Genomic DNA, 18,105 nt, shown 5'->3' on the forward strand with positions numbered 1-18,105 from the left:
AAACGATAGAATATGGAAAACGTAGAGGCGGGTTACACGGAGCACGTCGTGTCCGTGAGGATGGCCCATTGCCGGTGCATCTCGACCAGAAGCGCATGCATGGCCGCGCGAAGGCGCTCGTAGCCGTCCACATGTCTACAATGGTGGGTTGAGAGGGTGCAAGACACGCCGAGGCAACGTACTGGAGGCGGACGATGGACTCGTGGTACTTCCGGCACATGTCCAGCGCGTAGCGGTCCGAGAGCGCCAGCGTTTTCTAAATTGAGATGCGCACCATCGATGGGAGGCGTGTCGATGATACCTTCATGAGACTGTGGAGATAGTCCACGATCAAACCGACGTCCGTGCTCGATGTGAGGAGCGATGCGATCTGCTCCACGTCGGCTTGCCGCAGCATGTTCAACGACGTCGGAGCTGGCTCGGGCGGCCACGCAGTGTCGGACGCGCTTGTCGCGGGGCTCGATGGTACGTATTCGCTCTTTGGACCAGGCGGTGGTACCCCTTCGTCCGAGCTGTCGCTGTCGCTGGACAGCATCGACAGGTCCACGGGTTCATCTTGGGAGGCGCCGCATGCGCTCACTGCATCGACGGCGTTCTCAGATGGGATTCGAGGGGGTCGTCCAAGTGAGGGTGGTGTGCTGTGGCGCGTCGCATTGCGCTGATCGTCCTCACGGGCTACGAGAGGCGGCGCGTGACCATTATGGGGCATAGTGCATGTGCTGTGTCCAGTACCAGACTTGATCCGGGTCGAATTGGTATCGTTGACGGTGCTTTTGCCTCGTGGAGGTGGCGTCGAAGCCAGTATTTGCGTCTGCACGTCAACAACGTAGCTCGTGCTCTTGCTTCGGCGCACGTCGGGGCTCGCAGAGCCTGCGGCGCGGGCCTTGGCGGGTACGAGGCGGCTGCGCTGGCGGCGAGAGCACCCGAGACCGCTATCAAGAGAATGCTTGCGCTTGAGTGGGCTCAGGAAGCGGGCGCCCGTGCTCGGCGTCGTGGCACCGAGGCTGCTTCGTCGGCGCTCGTCACCCGCGCTGCTGGACATCTCGCAACAACCGTGTTGGCCGCGAACGAAACCCGGCAAGCTTTTAGCCAATCAGCAGCCGCCATGCCCAAGATTCCGAGCAGCTTAGTTAACGTTAAATAATATCGATCGAGCCGCCAGCAACGACAAGATTGTACACACACACGGAGTGTCGGCGATGGTCGTTGCAGAATGTATGGTCAAAATGCTGGTCAAAAAGTTAAAAGGACGGTTGGTGCGCGCCTACACAACGAAAGCTATCAGGCGCAACGATGTTTTAACAATGTAAACAGCGTTCACCGACATCAGGGTGTTCATCGCCATCACGGACAAAGTAATAAAGTAATAGGGTAACAACCTCATGCAACTTGAATGCCTATCGTGGAGTCTCCAAGCGTAGCCACATGAAGGAGCTATTCTGTGCTGAAAACGGTGCTAGGGGCACGTGCCGGTTGGCGACGAAACGTCAAATCCATGGCGTCGGCCGAGTGGATCATCGTCGTCAATGACGACGGCAAGGCATCGTACGTCCACGCAACGACGGGCGAGGTGTCGTGGGAGGCGCCGGCAGATGCGAGCGAGTGGGAAGAAATCGTCGACGTCTACGGCTCGGGCCACACGTACTATGTCAATAAGCGCACCAACGAGAGCCGGTGGGAGCTCCCGACCGAGCCCGAGTGGGTTCCGATTCGTCCGGCGACGGCCGACAACGACGAGGCGGCGTACGTCAATCAGTACACGCTCGCCCTCTCGACGTCGCACCCGCAGTCAGCGCTGGACCCGCAAGTACATGCAGTGTTGACGCCCGACGTGGTTGCGGCGCTCGCACTGCCGCCGGACCAAGATGCAAAGCTCCAAGCACTACTCAATCGCCCCAAGAGCATCTACAAGATCGGACCACCCCCCGCGAGCATGCTGCACATAATGAGCGCGTCCTTCTTCGCGAGTCTCGACTCGGACATGGCGACATTGCCAAAGAGTCGGGGGCTCGCGAACACCGGGTCCTTCAACTTTGAAGCGATTGATGCGACGTCGGTCTTGGAAACCTCGAACAGAGCGACGACGAGATGCAGCAGAACGACGACATTCTCGAGCAGAGTCGGCTCTTGCATGCTGCGCGGGAAGCGGGCGAGACCAAACCACTCTCTGCACGGAGCAGCACAAGCGCCCGCTCGGTGCGCAAGGAGCTCTCGATGACCGAAAGCGCGCAACAGGTGGAAGCGTTGCTAAGCCACCGAAGCAGTCACAGCCGGTATGATGCCTTCTCGACGACACCTCTTCCGAGCCACCGAAGCAGCCACGCGGAAACTGTAAACCGGAGTGAGCCCCCCGACGCCTTTCTGGAAGCAACACGAGTCGCCACCAACGATCCGTTGCCAGCGACACCGGACCCGGATGCCGCAGTGTCGGCTCGTATCGATACAACGGATGCGTGCGGACGCGCGTTAGCGAATGATGAGCATGCGCAGCCTGTCGGGACGGACGGTTCGGCTGCGCCTTTGGACTCTCTAATCACACGTCGGGTAGATTCCGAAGACAACGGCGATGCAGTGACGCCACGTACAACGGCGCCTTCTCAGGAGGACATACCCGTCGAATCACTGAGCGATGACAGTCTGGCGACAGAGTCGATGCCAGGCAAAAATGCTTTGTCAGTACGATACGCCACCGCGTCGGTAGACGCTTCTGTTGGCACTGAAGTCGCGCCGGAACCATCCATGCCTTCTTGCAGCATACCCTCCAAAAACACCTCTCCGAGACCGTCCAGTCCTCGATCAGACACGACACCGCTGACACGCGACGTGTCGGCAACATCTACTCTCGCTCATGACACCCTCGGGCCACCTATGCCTACAGCTGCACCAGCACCCTTGACACCAACGTCCGCAGCAGTAAAGACAACATCAGCGCGCGTAGTGACGACATTAACCCCGGCAACGCGCACCGAGCCGCCACCGCGCCTTCTCGTGCGTCAAAGCGAGTCGCGAACTGCGTCCCGCACCGACCTCGCCTCGTGGCAGATGATTTACAACCGCGCATCCAACAACAATTACCACTGCATTGAAGCCATTGCACAGCACAAGGAGCTCAAGATGAATCTGCATCAGGAGGAACACAACGCCCGCGAGGCCAAGAAGCGCGTTGTCGCGGGGCAGCTCCAATCGGCGACATACTCGACGTTCGACGTCGTGGGCCGTCCAATCGCGGGCTACGACCTCAAGAAGCACCTTCAAGACCTCTTCAACGAGCCCGGGCGCTATGAAGCCGAGGCCAACGCTGCCCGCCGGTCCAAATACGAAACCCTCCTGGCCGATCATCCTAGTGCAAAGTGGGCCCAGCACTGGCGACCGCTGCGTTTGCCACCGACCATGTCCCCCGCAGAGATTCAGCAGCGCGTTGTCTCGGACCGCGACGGTACGGGCGACACCTTGCTGCATTTGGCTGCGGCGCGCGGGTATCTCCCCAAAGCAAAAATGCTCATCTCACTGGGTGCCAACGTCAACTTGGTCGACAACAGCGTCTCTCGGTTGACGCCACTGCACGAAGCCGCGAGGGCTGGCAACGCCAACATGGTCAAGCTTCTTTTGAGTGCTGGCGGCGACTGGGCGCGACAGGATGCCAGCGGGGACCTGCCGCTGCATCTTGCGTGCCGCGGTGGCTTCTCGACCGTTGTCAAGGTGCTCTTGCACGCCGACGCTGACCTCTACTCGTTGCAGGTACGCAACTTCAAAGGAAAAACGCCCCTGCACGTCGTCACAATGCCATCGCTGCTGCATTTTCTACAAGGTACTGTACGTCGCGCCATAAAGAGACGACGGCGCATCACCGCACATGATGGTGGTGTAGAGCTTGTGGCGGCGTCGCAGCGCCAACGCTAGAGCTACCGCTCTCTACCTCATGGATACCTCTTCTCTTCTCTGCCTGCATGCAACGATTCGCTCAATGCCGTGGGTTGGTCGTCGTCTAGACCTCGTTTGTAAACGGTGGATAAGATCTGACATGTCAATGGGAACGTTGCACGTCACGGACGCCACAAACAACCAGATCGACTCGCGCTCCTATTCCGTAGCGGAGTCGTTCATGCTGCAGTTTACTGGGTTCGCGCAATAACCTTGGCTCTCTGTTCCTCCAATCCGTGTCGTTGGCAAGATGGATTGGCACGAGATTAAAACGTTTAACGTTGCGTTCGACCCAGGCAGTACTGCAGCAAGTACCTTTCATTCTCCGGAGCACTCGACAAACGTGTCGTCACGCCTTTCGCCGACGTCGTCGGTCCAGAATATGCTGCATCTACAAGCCCACATTGGTTTCACGCACGAACTGTTGGTCCACAGCAGCGTACCCCGGCCTCGCCGACCCAGAGACTGGCCACGAATGTGCCACCCGCCTGCGGCGTCTCTTCGGGTGTCGTTAGGAGATTCGAACTCGCGCGCGGCATGAGCAGGTCGCGCTTCAAGATGCTCCGCGCGTGCTCGGGCGCCGCATTAACTCCATGGCTCCGTGATGTCATGGGCCGGCGTTTTCCCGAAGGCATCTTTGCTTTGGTTGGTGTTGGCACGGCCGACATGGGTCGCGTCGACGTTGTGGCGTTTGGTATCGTTCTCGACGTCGGCCGGCAGTCCACGTGGGTAGTTGTCCTCGGACATCGAGCGGCTTCGTGCCCGCATCACTGAAGAGCGAAGGGTGCGCGGTCGGCTGAAGCTCAAAGCGAGCGAGCTGCACTTTGAGTGCGTCGGCCTCGGCGCGCAGCACGCGGAGCTTCTCGGTCAAGCCCACGATGAGCAGGTCGCGCTCTTTCTGGAAGAGGTCGGCCTCGGCGAGGCTCCGTTGCTGCGCTTGGATATGTGCCACCTGGCGCGCCGCGTCGGTTTGAAGGTCCGCAATCACCCCCTGGAGCTGCTTGATGTCGTCTTTAAGCTGCGAAATGTCCTCGCCGTTCCACTCGGCGACGCCCATGGCCTCGTAGCTCTGGCTAATAAAGTCCTTGACGCGGCGGATGGGCACGGCGGCGTCGACGATGTTTTTCTTGGATTTTTTCCGGCACAAGAGATTGTTGCCACCGCTCTTTTCTTTTGGGCCACGCGCTCGTCGGTGAGGTACTTGTTGAATACAACATCCACTTTCTGGTCGAGAATGTACCGTTCGAGCTGCAGTCGTTTCCGGAGCTGCACCGAGAACGCGCGCTTGAACTCGTACGTGAGCTGGCACGTTATGGCCTCCCGCAGCGTCGCCTCGAGCAAGATCGCCCTAACCCTAGGATGTAAGCATCGTTTTTGTCATTTTTAGAACCCACCGCTCGACGCGCTCGTGAGGAACCTCGAATTTCTCTTGTTCGAGCACACGGGCCACCGACTCGTACTCGGGCTTTCCTCGGTACTGGTGGCTCTTTTTGATTGGCGACTTGAGTCGCTGCACACTGCGCGACACCGCCGCGACGGTGCTCAAGTGCAACGGCTTACCCGCTGACTTGTAGATGCTTTGGAGAGCTTTTTCGGCCGGGTCGGGCTCCGGCATCGCGGCAAGCTGGGCTTGCAACGTCGCTGCTGCCTGCGCGAGCTCGTCCTTCTCGGCAACCCACGCGGCCCGCGCGCTGTCGTGCTCGGTGAGCAGAGCGTTTAATTGATCAATGAGGTGGGCCACACGCGCCGTGAGCTGCGCCACGTAGGCGTCGCCTGCCGTCACCAGCTCCGTCTGGGCGCTCAAGTCGACCTACACGTCCAATATATGCAAGAGAGCTCGAAAAAAATCATGCACCTTGATCGCATCGAGCTCGACGCCCAAGTCTTGGATTTTGACTTTGGCTTCCCGCAGATCGTCGGCGATCACCTCGTTGATGTCTGCAAAGGTGTGGATTGATCAACTGGTTGCTACAAACAAGAACGTACTGTGCAATGTCATGATCTCGTGGCTCGACTCGGTCAGAAGCGCTCGGACTTTCTGCAGCTCTGCGTCGCGGTCTGCCACCAGCGCCTGAAGGTGTGTGTTGGTCGCAGCGATAGCGTCGGCGTCGCGTTGCACTTTTTCCATGTCCAAGCGCATGCTATACTGACATCAACAACTCGCGATAACAGAACGTGCTGCCCGTACGCCTCGGCGGCTTCGTTGGCTCGGCGCGCCGAGTCTCGAAGGGCGTCCACGTAAGCCTCGGAAATGACGTTGGACGTCGTCTTGCGGACGTCGAGGTTGTGCATGAGGTTCTTGAGTCGGTTGACTTCGGCGTGGGCGTCGTCGACCATCTGCGTCAGCATTTTGTTGGTGCGTTCGATGCCGGCAATCGCGCATTTTGCTGCACGAGCATGTCGCGGTTCCTAGCATCGATTGATCGTCGACGAGTCTCCACTGGATATTGACCTTCTCGTCGTACCGTTTCTCCTTTTCGTCCCACTCGGTCTGGGCGATGGCCATCTTTTCTTGGTGGAGCGCTTGGAGCTGGTGCATTTCGTGGCGGCGCAAGCACGCTTCGAGGTTGGTAAAGTGATCGACTTGCTTCTGGATCGCCACGCGGCTGCGCTTGAGCGACGACGTCGTCCGATCGCGCTGGTGCCGGACCTCGCGATCGACGTGCGAGGCCTGCCTGTTGAACGCCTCTTGAAGCGACGCGCAGACGTCCGTGAAGCGCAACTCGAAATCGGACTTGCAGCGGGCGACTGCGTCTTGGAGAAACCCGCGCACCCTCTCATGGTGCGCGCTCGTATACGGCAACAAGTTGGCCGGCAGCTCGACGTCAAACGGCTGGGTCTCGAGGTACAATGCATACTCTTCGTGGCTCTCGAGCACGCTTTGATACATGGTCGCAAGGGCCGACGCGACCGTTGTGACGGCGTCCGCCGTAACCTCGGCCCACGGCAAGGCGTCGCCATAGTGCCGCCGACGCGGCTCGGTCCGCGCTGTCGCACCCACGGACGTGAGTGCAAACGGAAGCCGTTCGTCGTGGCTATGGTCGCTACTGTCGTCGTTGTTGTTGTTGCTCTCGTCCTCGTCTTGGTTGCGACGCGGCTGCTTGGACGCGGCGATCTGTTTACGGAGCGCCGCCAAGTCCACGGCGTCCATGGCTGCCTTTTTTCGTTGAAACCGACAATGAACCGTCGGTGTGCTCTCGAACTGCCACGCGTCCATATATATCCCCGAGGGACCTCCGATTGCTGATCGACCCCGTGTGTCATTGAGTCGTCCGTAAAGTAGATGGACTCGTGCACTCGATCGAAGGCGCTGTCGTCGTGCTGGGCAAAGCTCTTGCGCTAACGGTATGACCCCGGAGTGGTTTCTTGCGGCCACGCTGTAGCGTGCCCTGGCCAGAGCTTTGCCATTGGCTCGGCGTCAACACGCAGCAGAAGCTTCATACACGTTGCAGCGTCGTCGTACATGTGGCCTGTTGGCGCGGCTTGAGATGCTTGCGGCTTGGGTCGACGCGCCAGCGCAAGCGTCGCGCGTCTTCTTTTGAAGTGCAATGTAGAGCATCACCGCGCTCCGTGTTTCGATACCTTGGCTCGTACACGGCCAGCTTGCACGTACTTTCCGCATCCTTTATCCGTGGAAACCCGTTTCAGCATGTTGCTCATTTACGAGATTCTCGGGTCGAGCGCAGTAGTCCGAGTCAAGGGTACATATTTTATGTGCCCTTGTCCAAGTCCAGGGCCGGTTGTAGTGACCGTCCTTGGACGAGGTCGTAGGGAGATGCTTGGATTCGAGGAAACGCAACACGGCTCACAGTAGAGCCGTTCGACGTGCGTCTTACCTGCGGTTGAAGCCACGTGGGCATCGCCCACAGTAGCAACCACCTGCACGCTGTCTGCGCTTGGCAGACCATCGCGATGCTGCCACTCGACGTGGGCGCCGAGTAAGCTTAGATATGTAAGTGCCCATACCCAGCAACAGCTTTCTGGGACGCCTCGTGGATCGACGACACCGGCGGGGAGACACGGTACTTGTATACATCATCCACTATCTACGTGGACATCATTCCAGGCAAGATCTATCCAGATATCGTTCAACACAGCTAGCAACCGGTGACGAGAGAATCCGGTACATATCTGGATATATCCTATCCAAACTCAAAATAGTCCCAACTCGCTTTTTGTATGCACGCCGTCGACCCACGGCGCGTCACCCTGCAGCGTCAGTGCCACGACGTGTACTTGTCTACGGGAATTGGTTGGGCAGTCGCCTCTGTTGCAAGAGGGCAGGCAGGTGGTATCGGATCGAGCGCGATGCTGCAGCAGAAGGCGCCGCCGACGATCGACGACTCGGTCAATACGTGCCAGAGCTCGGTGTTCCTGCTGCTGCTAGCGGTGCAGATCGGGGTGCAGCCCGTCTTGATGGCGTGGTACGCCGCCGAGGCGACGAACGTCCCGCTGCGCATCGTCGTCATCAACGTCATGAAACTTGGCCTCGCGCTCGGGCCGCTTGTCGCCAGTGGGCGCTGCCGGCATGAGCTCTCTCAGTGGTCTGCGGCGATTGCGCTGCGCACGACAGTGCTGCCCGCCTGCATCTATGTCGTACAAGACTACCTCAACCAGACGGCCGTCCTCTTGCTCGACGGTGTGACGTACAACGTCCTCAACCAGACCAAGATCATCTGGACCGCGCTCTTTGTGTACTACATGCTCGGGAAGCGACAGTCTCATATTCAGCTCGGCGCGCTCGTCCTCCTTGTCGCCTCGGCTGTGCTCATCGCGGTCGGCGGCCACTCGGCCAATGCCGTCGTCGCCGACGAGCTGGCGCGCGTCACCGGCATGACGCGTGCCTGCATTGCCGCCGTGCTCTCGGCGCTCGCTGGCACGATCATTCAAAAGGCGCTACAGCGCGAGGCGCGTGACGCGTACGTCGTCACGATCGAGTTGGCGGGCATTAGCATCTTTTCCAACGCCTGGCCCGTCTTGCTCGGCGCGTCGGCGGAGAGCGCGTCACCGCTCTGGAAGGGCTGGACGAGTCTGACAGTGCTGACACTCTTTGTACAAGCGTGCGGCGGCGTCCTTGTCGGCTTTGTGATCAAGCACTCGGGCAACATCAAGAAGAGCTTTGCGGTCGTGCTCGGTTTGCTCTTGACCGCCGTGCTTGAGAGTGTTTGGAACGGCAAGGCGTTCGGGACACCGGGGTACGCTGCCTCGGTCTGCGTCATGCTCAGCACGCACCTGTACACAAAGTATCCGCCAAGCGCATCGCGCCATGTCAAGCCGGGGCACGAGAGCGCCACCAAGAGCGATGATGACGACGACGAGACACGGGGCGACGATGCCAGCGCCAAGATGGAGCTCTTGCGGCCACGCGGCAGCCATCACCGCCAGGTCGCGACCGAAGGCGACGCGGTGGCGCAAGCCCTCGAGGCCGGTGAGCTCGATGCATTGTCAGCGCCAAAGGCGTAGCCGCACTGTAACATAGCATGGTTCTGGATAGACGAGGAGTAGGTGAACGGACGCTAACAAAGTTATATAGCGTCTCTATCGGATACCGCGTTATGTACGCGACGGGGCCGAAGAGAACGACGTGGTCTTAATGCGGCTTGGGCACATGCCCGTCGACATAAAAGTTGCGCGTCGCCGCGGGCAGCGTTACCTACAGGACCGTGAGACGACGTGATCATAATGTATTCGACACGCATACGATCGCGTCGGCGAGCTCCTCGGTGACCATGACTTGGCAGCCAAGGCGCGACGTGGCCGTGAGACCAAATGCCATGTCGAGCATGTCTTCCTCGTCCTCACAGGCTTCTGGGAGCTCGTCAAACACGGGCTCTTCGAAGATCACGTGGCACGTCGAGCAGGCCAGCGACGACTCGCAGGCGCCTGCACAAGATAGTCAGGTCCATGATGCGAATTGAGCTCGCGCTACCTTCCAAGTCGATCTCAAATGCGTGCGCGACGTCCAAGATCGAGGTGCCGACGGCGGCCGCAACCTGCTTGATCGAGCCGTCCTTGAGGCGAAAGTTGATGGGCACCGTGGGGCCACCGACGGGCGCGGCGCCGTGACTAGCGCAGGAGGCGTGAGCGCCGCCTTTCAACACATGCAGAAGGCTCGTACTGCAGTGCGATGGACGAGTGGAACGTGCGGCGGGCGCTGGCCAAGACGCGGCCCACGGCTGGTAGGCGACCAAGCATCGTCGGATAAAGAATTCGCTGCCAGCGATCCACGAGCGACCAGTTGGGACCCACCCTAGAGGGGTCCTATGATAAAAGGGAGGTGGGCCCTGTAAAAATGAACTTGACCAACGAACCAAAAAGATCTGCATACATTGTACAAGGGCGTGATGGCATGGGCCGAACCCTCGGAGCCATATTCTCTTGGCTTCGTTGCTACGATATGCTTGCACACGAGTGCTGTGTGGTGATATTTTCTCGGACATTCGTGTGGCGACCAAGCTACGAGCAGTGCAAATTAGTTAAGCTGGATTTTCGCCAGTTGTAGTTGATGGCGCAGACACTGCGCCATCAACTACGTTTCAAGAGTTGTCGAAGAAATCGGGAGCCGAAGCGCGCCTTCGCCATGCGGCACACAACGTGCAGTGCGGTGATGGAACTCTGTTCGTCGACTCCGGACTCTCGTAACAAACTGTTCGAACTCTTCAGTCTTGAGTCGGAGCGCATACCGCAGGTCACAACGTGAAGACAACGATTGATTTGTTGAGCTAAGGCTAACCGCAGTAGAATTAGTTCGGTTTGAGCCTTTTTAACCGTTGCAATATCATGTGCAATTCCAGGTGCAATTTTAGTCGCAATGTGTAGCTCAATAGTTTCCTGCCGGTACAGGGTCGCTTCTCCGTAGACGGTTGTAGACTACCGGTACAAAATGGCCGCCAACTATGCCATTGACACTACCTACGGTCCACGATCATAGAACGGACCATCTTGGAATCGATTTCATAGGCCCCGAACCGTCAGATACAGTGGGAGACCACCATGGGAGACCACAGCGCCCCACTCTTTTACGCTAGTTTAGACACCAAAAGAGACGGATAGACGTATCCGAACGTCCACAATTGAGTTTGAGGTCCACGATTGCGAGATCATTGGCTAAAATACAAGATATATTCGAAAATAATCGCATGTGATTGGATGGCGTGCCGATTCTGAAACTCGACATCCCGCGAGAATCCAGGTGGCATTCGATCGAAGCGCGCGTGGGACGGAGGTGCGGTAGAGTCGCCTCCAGACCCTCGTCGTCCACTGGCACAGAAACTCATTTGCGATCAAGGTCGCTGCCTCCCACCATGACGGACAAGCGACTCTTCGTCTACAAGAACGAGGCTGGCTCCGAGGGCAAGGTTGTGTCGCTGAAGCCCACCGATACGTTCGCCACGTTCAAGTCGACGACCGGGAAGAAGCTGAGCATGCGAGCCAAGCGCATCTTTCTCGCATCGGGCGCTGAAATCCAGTCCATGGACGAGCTGCAGAACAACGACACCCTTTACGTCAGCGCCGGCGAGGCCTTTTACAAGAGCGTGCCCATGTCCTCGGGGCAAGAGACCATCCAGCTCTCTGTGCTGGGCAGCGGCGGCGTCGGCAAGTCGGCGCTCACGCTCCGTTTTGTGCGCGACTACTTTGTGCGGGACTGGGATCCGACGATCGAAGACGCGTACCGCAAGACGATCGAGGTCCAAGGCCGCGTGAGCATGCTCGAAATCCTCGACACGGCCGGGCAAGACGACTTTGAGTCGCTCCGCGCGCAGTGGATGATGGACAAGGACGCATATGTGTTTGTGTACTCGATGGACTCGCGCACAAGCCTCCACGAGCTGCAGCCGTCTTTGAGCTCCACATGCAGATCAACGAGAACAAGCGCCCGATGCCACCGATCCTTTTGGTCGCCAACAAGAAGGACGTCGTCGAGCAAGATGCGGCCAAGTGTCAAGTGCCGACCGAAGAAGGCCGCCGGATCGCCCAAGCGTACAACGCCACCTACGTCGAGACGAGTGCGCTCACGGGCGAGAACGTATCTGCGGTGTTTGATGCGCTCGTGGGCCTCGTCCGAAGGAATCGCATGGTCCGGCCGACGCGGAAGAAGTCACACATGTGCGCGATCCTGTAGTCGCAGCAGAGATGTAATCGTAATGGTCAGTGTCGTGCTACATCACATCCCGTGCTGTGCCTTGTGTCTAGCACGCACAATCCCTGTCGACAGCAGGAAAGCAGAGGTGACCAGCGGCCAGTCGTCGGCGATCGGCCGCCCTGCTTCTGCGCCGACGCTTCCTCGCCCATGGTTGCTTGGCTGTGTACGCGGCAACTACGATCATGTAGCGCCTATAGAGTGGCGCCCGCAGGCGCCGTGGTACAGATCGCGCGCCCGTGACCCCACGTGCCATGGCGGCGCGCCCGTCGCGGCCGTTGCCGCTGCCTCTCATCGCTGTCTGCAAGCTTCGAACTTCGAGAGGCGAAATTTAATTTGACGAACCGAGGTGAAAGCAATACAAACGCCAAGTCATCAGAATAAAACGTACTTTTGCTGGTCATCGCGTCAGTTTGTGTTTCGGGCCACCATGGAGGTCCGTCTCTTCGTCTACAAGAACGAGGCCGGGTCCGAGGGCAAGGTCGTGCCCCTCAAGGCCGGCGACAACCTTGCCAAGCTCAAGGCGCTCGCAAGCAAGAAGCTTAGCGTCAAGGCGAAGCGGCTCTTCCTCGCGTCGGGCGCCGAGATTCACTCGATCGACGAGCTCCAGAACAACGACACGCTCTACGTGAGCGGTGGCGAGGGCTTCTACAAGTCGCTGCCGGCCGCGTCTGGCCACGAGACCTTTCACGTCTCGGTGCTGGGCAGCGGCGGTGTCGGCAAGTCGGCGCTCACGCTGCGCTTCGTCAAGGATTACTTTGTGCGAGACTGGGACCCGACGATCGAAGACGCGTACCGCAAGACGATCGAGGTGCAGGACCAGCTGTGCATGCTCGAGATCCTCGACACGGCGGGCCAAGACGACTTCGAGTCGCTCCGCGCGCAGTGGATGATGGACAAGGACGGCTACATCTTTGTGTATGCAATGGATTCGCGCACGAGTCTCCACGAACTGCAGCCGTTCTTTGAGCTCCACCTGCAGATCAACGAGACGAAGCGGCTGCTGCCGCCGATCATTTTGGTCGCCAACAAGAAGGACCTCGTCGAGCAAGATCCGTCAAAGCGGCAGGTCACGAGCGACGAGGGCCGGCGCGTCGCGGCGTCGTACAACGCGACGTATATGGAGACGAGTGCGCTCACTGGCACCAACGTCAACACGATCTTTGAACAGTTTGTCGTCGAGGCGCGCAAGAAGCGCCTGCCACCGCAGAAGAAGCGCGGTCTCTGCTCTATCTTATAATATGCTATTGCTACTCGTCCTACTATCCTGCGTAATGTACTCCGCATTCGTCCCTTTGTCTCTCCATCTTGCTCTCACTCGGAAGCCTCCATCAAGAACGTGCTGCTTCACCGGAGTGGATTCGGCGATGGCCCACAGGCACACACATTTGTCCATGTTGGCTGTTGCCGTCCAGCGTCCAGGCGGCTGCTCCTAGCGTAAACGTCCTGTGTTGTCGGTCTTTTGACGCCACAAGCAAGGCATGTGTATGTCGTGTGCAGCTCTTTCGAATAGCTGACGGGTATCGATTGTGGTGTCGGATGACGTGGCAGTTCCCCGTGCAAAGAAGGTGCGTGGACCGCTTACTGCAAGCACTCGAATCCTGCGCGACGTCCGCGCAGGCCGCGATGCGCCCTTCATGCTTTTTCTCTTCGTTGGAGCCAACTCGGCTCATTAAGGTAGGACGTGGAGCTCATGTACACTTCAGGGAACCATTCGACTTCCGTTGACCAAAATGAACTCCTGAGCGTGTTTATCCCCTTTTACCCTTTTCACCATATTGAATATTTATCAATAGTATCTCATAAATAAGTTGGCTTACCAAGACTCTCACTATCCCTCTATAAAAAGAATACACTTGCAGCCATTGAGACGAGCACGGAGTAGCACCCGAGTTTCACCTCGGGCCATACGCCAACCAAAGCAACGTTCCCGTCGTGATGCTCGGCCGCGCTGTCCTCGCTTGCCGCTGTCCCGCGCTCAGGTACCGATGTAAGCGCGCCTACAGTTAGCCTTACTTTGTGGCGATAGGCCTTCCATTGCGGCCTACTCGACGTCGCCTGGCTTTCTGAAGCGGAAGCCCAAGCACTGGAACAAGCCCAACTTGAACGATCGGATCGTGTCGACGCAGTCGGTGTCGCACCTCCTCGACGTGTACGCCAAGGACAACCTTCAGTTCACGCGCCTCCACTTGGCCATGACTGCGAGCCGCCTCGGGAAGCTCCGCACGCCATACCACAAGTTTGCCGACGTCGACAAGCAGATCTTCCACGACCTCGCATCCGAGCTCACGCGCCGCCTGCCCGAGCTCACGGCGCGCGACTTTAGCAACGCGCTGCATGGGCTCACGCGAGCCCGGGCGCCCGACAGTGTCATCTCCGCCTTGATTCACTACTTTGTCAACGAAATGGACCTGGACGCGTTTCAGCTCACGGAGCTCAGCATGGTCGTGCATGGCCTCGCGTCAAACCGGTTTAGCGCCCAGTCGTGCGCTGCGTTCAACCACGCCGAAGACCGCCTTGTGGAGCTCATTGCGAACGACAGCGGCGTCGGACCGCAGCACGTGGCGAATATTGTCTGGAGCTACGCGACCGCTGGCGCCTACGGTGCGTCGGTGTACGGAGCCGCGGAAGCCTACGTGGCCACGCACGGCCTGGACGCCTTCAAGCCTCAAGAGCTCGGCAACTTGATCTGGGGCTTCATGCGGTCGCATCCGAATCACGGGTCGTTCGTGTTTGAGGCCGTCGCCGACCACCTCGAGGCGCGGCCGCTGCACGATTTTACGACGCAGAACATTGGCAATATCGTTGCGGGCTTTGCCAAGGCCGACCACGTGCTCTCGACGGCGGTGCTCGAGTCTGTCGTGCAGCACTTGACGCAGCGCCTGCCCGACTGGCTCGAGAAGCCGCAGAACCTCTGCAACACGCTCTGGGCACTCGCCCTCTTTGAAGCGACGGACCTCGTGCCGCTCAAAAGCGTCCTCGACGGCTTGTCTCGTGCCCAACTGGGCCTGCTCGAGAAGCGTCAGCTGTACCAGTTTCTGCTGGAAGCGTCGCTGGCGACGGACGCGCCGCTCACGACCATGTATCCTTCGCTCTACGCGGCGACGCATGCTGCCATGATGGCGGACGACAGCAGCCGCGAAGCTGGCCGCAGCGCGTTCGTGCCCGTGGGCCTCGAAGCCGTGACGCGGGCGCTGGAAGACCGGCGTCTGCACTTTGAGACCAACGTCATGACGGACGTTGGCTACACGGCGGACGTCGAGGTGCACTGGCCGGGAGCCTCGCACCGCGACCACGGCGTCCTCATCATGATTGACGGCCCGTCCCGCTACTGGAAGCGCAAGATGCGGCTCCGATCGCGCATGAAGAAGCGCCACCTCACGGGCAGCGGGTACCACGTTCTGAGCTTGCCGTACTTTGCATTGAGCGAAGAGACCATTGACGCTGCGCTCGACGACCTCGAGCGACAATTGACGCTGGACCGTAAGGCATAGTCGTTGTGGTTGATTTTTCTTGTTTGTTTTTTCAATCTACCTCGACAGTCGTCCTGCGGCGGTGATGGGACAAAGCAACTCGACAGAGTTGACGCAATTCGTAAGGACTGGAGACATCTCTGGGACCACGGTCAAGCACAAGAGCCGCGCGCTGTGAGGGGGCACACGACCCACCGTCGCAGATCCACCGAACGTTCCCGGCGCAATTGGTGTCGGCTCTATGACCGCGAGCGAGTAGCTCCGTGACGTGGCCTGCTCTCGTCGCTCGGAAGGCGACGCGTGGCATTTGCGATACGACTCGTTTCATTGTAGCCAGACGAGAAGAGACTGCCTGCGTTTCCAACTCTAGCGCGGGCTTGGGATGCGAGCTGGCCGCACGGCGTGCCACGTGTCCAGCGTCCGGTACAACAGACCTCGGCGGACGTTGGTGCTGCGAGAAGGATCAGGCTGCGACGGCAGCTTCAAGAAAGCCTTGGCGCGCAGCATTCAGCGTGAGATAGTGACGTATACCACGCTACCCCTTGCGTCCCTTTGCGAGACCCTGCGTCACTCACGCGTTTCGCGAGTTTACCTGCAGGTCAAACGTAGGTTATTGACTTAAGACCGAGGCCACATGTGCGTTAAAGATGGGGATTGGCTCGTTTCAAACACGCGCCATCAAGTTGACATGCATTGCACTCTCCAAATCGGTTGACGGTAGATACTACATACCGACTACGTAAGCAACCAAGCAGCAGTGAGAGATAGAGATGGGACCGACCACGAAGCCGATAGCGAGGACCGCGCGCGTCCAACCAATCGCGGCTGCCAAGCCAGGCCCGAGCCGCCAGCACGTGCAGGTGGCGGTGCGCATTCGGCCGATGGGTAGCCTGGACCGCGTCGAAAGCGTCCTCAAGGCACCAACGCACCCTGTCGTGCTCGTCCCGAGTAAGAAGAAGCAGCTGCAGTTCGATCACGTTTTCGACGACACGGCGACCGACGCGGCGGTCTTCGCACCGGTCGAGCCGCTCTTAGCATCGTTCCTCGCCGGCTACAACGCGACTGTGCTCGCTTACGGCCAGACGGGCTCGGGTAAATCGTACTCGATGGGCAGCGACGGCGTCAACCCCCACGGCATCATTCCATTGGCGCTCGACGCCATCTTTGCGCGGCTCGCGGGAGACGACACATGGACCGCCCATGTGACCTTTTGCGAAATCTACGGTGATGACGTCCGCGATCTATACGCCAAGCAGACGCTGCTCAAAGTCACGGACGCGCTGTCGCCCATGAGCGTAGAGGGCGCCGACGACGCCCAGCGCCGCCTCCTCGACGGCCTCCGGCACCGCACGACGGCGGCGACCAAAATGAACGCGACGAGCTCGCGGTCCCACGCGATCTTCACTTTGCACTTGCAGCAGCGCAACGAGTGTCGCAGCTTACGATCCAAGCTTCACTTTGTCGACTTGGCCGGCTCGGAGCGGCAAAAGAAGACCCTCGCCGAAGGCCTCCGGTTCCGCGAAGGCGTCAACATCAACAAAGGCCTTCTCGCGCTGGGCAACGTTATGAACGCACTCAGCGAGAAGAAGGCGCACGTGCCGTACCGCGACTCGAAGCTCACGCGACTGCTCCAAGATGCACTGGGTACATATCCAACGGATCGCAGAGCATGGACTGACTCGACTTCAAACTAGGCGGCAACAGCCAGACATTGATGCTGGCCTGTGTGAGTCCTGCCAAGCGCCACTTGAGTGAGACGCTCAATTCGCTCGAGTACGCGCTACGCGTGCGTAAAATCTGCAACAACGTGTCGCTCAACGCCGTGCAATCAGACTCGCCGGCCGTTCTGGAGCTCCGCCGCCAGATAGATGCGCTCTTGGTAGAGAAAACGACGCTCCAGTCGCAGCTCGCGGCCCTCGTGGCGCAGCAGCAGGCGACGCTTGGTCTCCCAATCGCGTGGCACGCACGCCAAGTCCATGCTTTCTTCCTCGAGGCAGCGCCGATCGTCTGGGACTTACTGCGCGCGGCGTCGCAACGCATCGAGCGCATCTCGATCCAAACGGTGGTGGCGGTCGCCGCCCACCCGCGCGTGCGCCAGGCGAAAAACGACATGCAGCGCCATCCCGTCGCGAGCGTCGTCGTCCTATGGATCGCCAACGTCGGCTTTGTCGTGAGCTGCAGCGCCATGTACTGCGTCGACCTCGTGCTGCCGCGCTTGCTGACCTAGGATGGATACGAGTTGATCTTGATACAATGATACAAAACAGGTTTATATTTATCGCACGGCCTTGTGTGGAACGCGTGGTGTATGTTGTGGACGATGTCGCCTCTTCCTGTTCGTGTACTCGTGCTGCTGCTCTTGGCGATGCTTGCTGCCCCAACGACAACTTCAACGATGGTCGAGCCCCGCGACGTCGACCGCCTCATTGCCGCTGTGGAACTCCGCTTCCAGCAGCTGCAGCAAGCTAGGGACCGCGACCGCCCCAGCCGAATTTGCACTTTTTAAGTAGCGTTAAAACTCGTGCCTAGTTTATGTAATATAGTCTATGCCAAACACACTTGTACCCATGA

The 18,105-nt window shown here is 59.2% G+C and overlaps 8 protein-coding genes and 1 pseudogene across 9 annotated transcripts; 6 read left to right on the forward strand and 3 right to left on the reverse strand.

Moving 5' to 3' along the window:
• Positions 1 to 4: 4 nt before the first annotated feature.
• Positions 5 to 1,042, reverse strand: SPRG_01743 (hypothetical protein; the record flags this gene model as incomplete). Its single annotated transcript, XM_012340110.1, has 4 exons — positions 5 to 135; positions 183 to 256; positions 302 to 675; positions 733 to 1,042. 4 exons carry the CDS (start codon positions 1,040 to 1,042, stop codon positions 33 to 35), a joined length of 861 nt encoding a protein of 286 aa, XP_012195500.1. The 3' UTR covers positions 5 to 32.
• A 435-nt stretch (positions 1,043 to 1,477) lies between these two features.
• SPRG_01744 (hypothetical protein) lies at positions 1,478 to 2,251 on the forward strand (the record flags this gene model as incomplete). The annotated part of the gene is given in 3 exon segments (XM_012340111.1): positions 1,478 to 2,056; positions 2,077 to 2,235; positions 2,243 to 2,251. Coding segments are annotated over 3 exon segments (729 nt in total). The 5' UTR covers positions 1,478 to 1,495.
• Positions 2,252 to 2,412: 161 nt separating this feature from the next.
• SPRG_01745 (hypothetical protein) lies at positions 2,413 to 4,053 on the forward strand. Its single transcript, XM_012340112.1, has 3 exons — positions 2,413 to 2,506; positions 2,549 to 3,808; positions 3,869 to 4,053. The coding sequence occupies exons 2-3, from the start codon at positions 2,653 to 2,655 to the stop codon at positions 3,898 to 3,900; spliced, it is 1,188 nt and encodes a 395-aa protein (XP_012195502.1). The 5' UTR covers positions 2,413 to 2,506; positions 2,549 to 2,652; the 3' UTR covers positions 3,901 to 4,053.
• Positions 4,054 to 4,160: 107 nt separating this feature from the next.
• Positions 4,161 to 7,072, reverse strand: SPRG_01746 (hypothetical protein; the record flags this gene model as incomplete). The annotated part of the gene is made up of 7 exons (XM_012340113.1): positions 4,161 to 4,312; positions 4,365 to 5,269; positions 5,316 to 5,731; positions 5,777 to 5,859; positions 5,908 to 6,062; positions 6,110 to 6,330; positions 6,374 to 7,072. The coding sequence occupies 6 exons, from the start codon at positions 7,070 to 7,072 to the stop codon at positions 4,906 to 4,908; spliced, it is 1,938 nt and encodes a 645-aa protein (XP_012195503.1). The 3' UTR covers positions 4,161 to 4,312; positions 4,365 to 4,905.
• A 1,100-nt stretch (positions 7,073 to 8,172) lies between these two features.
• SPRG_01747 (hypothetical protein) lies at positions 8,173 to 9,469 on the forward strand. The gene has a single exon (XM_012340114.1). It carries the CDS (start codon positions 8,230 to 8,232, stop codon positions 9,382 to 9,384), a length of 1,155 nt encoding a protein of 384 aa, XP_012195504.1. The 5' UTR covers positions 8,173 to 8,229; the 3' UTR covers positions 9,385 to 9,469.
• SPRG_01748 (hypothetical protein) lies at positions 9,416 to 10,129 on the reverse strand. Its single transcript, XM_012340115.1, has 4 exons — positions 10,040 to 10,129; positions 9,851 to 9,987; positions 9,623 to 9,804; positions 9,416 to 9,574 (listed from the first exon to the last, which is right to left on the reverse strand). The coding sequence occupies exons 1-4, from the start codon at positions 10,114 to 10,116 to the stop codon at positions 9,512 to 9,514; spliced, it is 459 nt and encodes a 152-aa protein (XP_012195505.1). The 5' UTR covers positions 10,117 to 10,129; the 3' UTR covers positions 9,416 to 9,511.
• Positions 10,130 to 11,225: 1,096 nt separating this feature from the next.
• Positions 11,226 to 12,043, forward strand: SPRG_01749 (hypothetical protein; annotated as a pseudogene; the record flags this gene model as incomplete). Its single annotated transcript has 1 exon — positions 11,226 to 12,043.
• Positions 12,044 to 12,491: 448 nt separating this feature from the next.
• SPRG_01750 (hypothetical protein) lies at positions 12,492 to 15,567 on the forward strand (the record flags this gene model as incomplete). Its single annotated transcript, XM_012340116.1, has 3 exons — positions 12,492 to 13,281; positions 13,947 to 14,043; positions 14,091 to 15,567. The coding sequence occupies 3 exons, from the start codon at positions 12,492 to 12,494 to the stop codon at positions 15,553 to 15,555; spliced, it is 2,352 nt and encodes a 783-aa protein (XP_012195506.1). The 3' UTR covers positions 15,556 to 15,567.
• Positions 15,568 to 16,304: 737 nt separating this feature from the next.
• SPRG_01751 (hypothetical protein) lies at positions 16,305 to 17,761 on the forward strand (the record flags this gene model as incomplete). The annotated part of the gene is made up of 2 exons (XM_012340117.1): positions 16,305 to 17,178; positions 17,229 to 17,761. 2 exons carry the CDS (start codon positions 16,305 to 16,307, stop codon positions 17,759 to 17,761), a joined length of 1,407 nt encoding a protein of 468 aa, XP_012195507.1.
• Positions 17,762 to 18,105: the final 344 nt, after the last annotated feature.

This window comes from Saprolegnia parasitica, assembly GCF_000151545.1.
Source record: "Saprolegnia parasitica CBS 223.65 unplaced genomic scaffold supercont2.4, whole genome shotgun sequence".
NCBI lineage: Eukaryota > Oomycota > Saprolegniomycetes > Saprolegniales > Saprolegniaceae > Saprolegnia > Saprolegnia parasitica.

What these genes read in the sequence shown, in the direction of transcription:
- SPRG_01745 (XM_012340112.1), top strand. Translation starts at nt 2,653, where the DNA reads ATGCCAGGCAAAAATGCTTTGTCAGTACGATACGCCACCGCGTCGGTA. An exon ending in GCTGCTGCATTTTCTACAAG is followed by an intron (nt 3,809 to 3,868) that starts GTACTGTACGTC and finishes ATGGTGGTGTAG; the next exon opens with AGCTTGTGGCGGCGTCGCAG.
- SPRG_01747 (XM_012340114.1), top strand. Translation starts at nt 8,230, where the DNA reads ATGCTGCAGCAGAAGGCGCCGCCGACGATCGACGACTCGGTCAATACG.
- SPRG_01748 (XM_012340115.1), bottom strand. Translation starts at nt 10,116, where the DNA reads ATGCTTGGTCGCCTACCAGCCGTGGGCCGCGTCTTGGCCAGCGCCCGC. An exon ending in CACTCGTCCATCGCACTGCA is followed by an intron (nt 9,988 to 10,039) that starts GTACGAGCCTTC and finishes CTCCTGCGCTAG; the next exon opens with TCACGGCGCCGCGCCCGTCG. An exon ending in AGGAGCTCGCCGACGCGATC is followed by an intron (nt 9,575 to 9,622) that starts GTATGCGTGTCG and finishes ACGGTCCTGTAG; the next exon opens with GTAACGCTGCCCGCGGCGAC.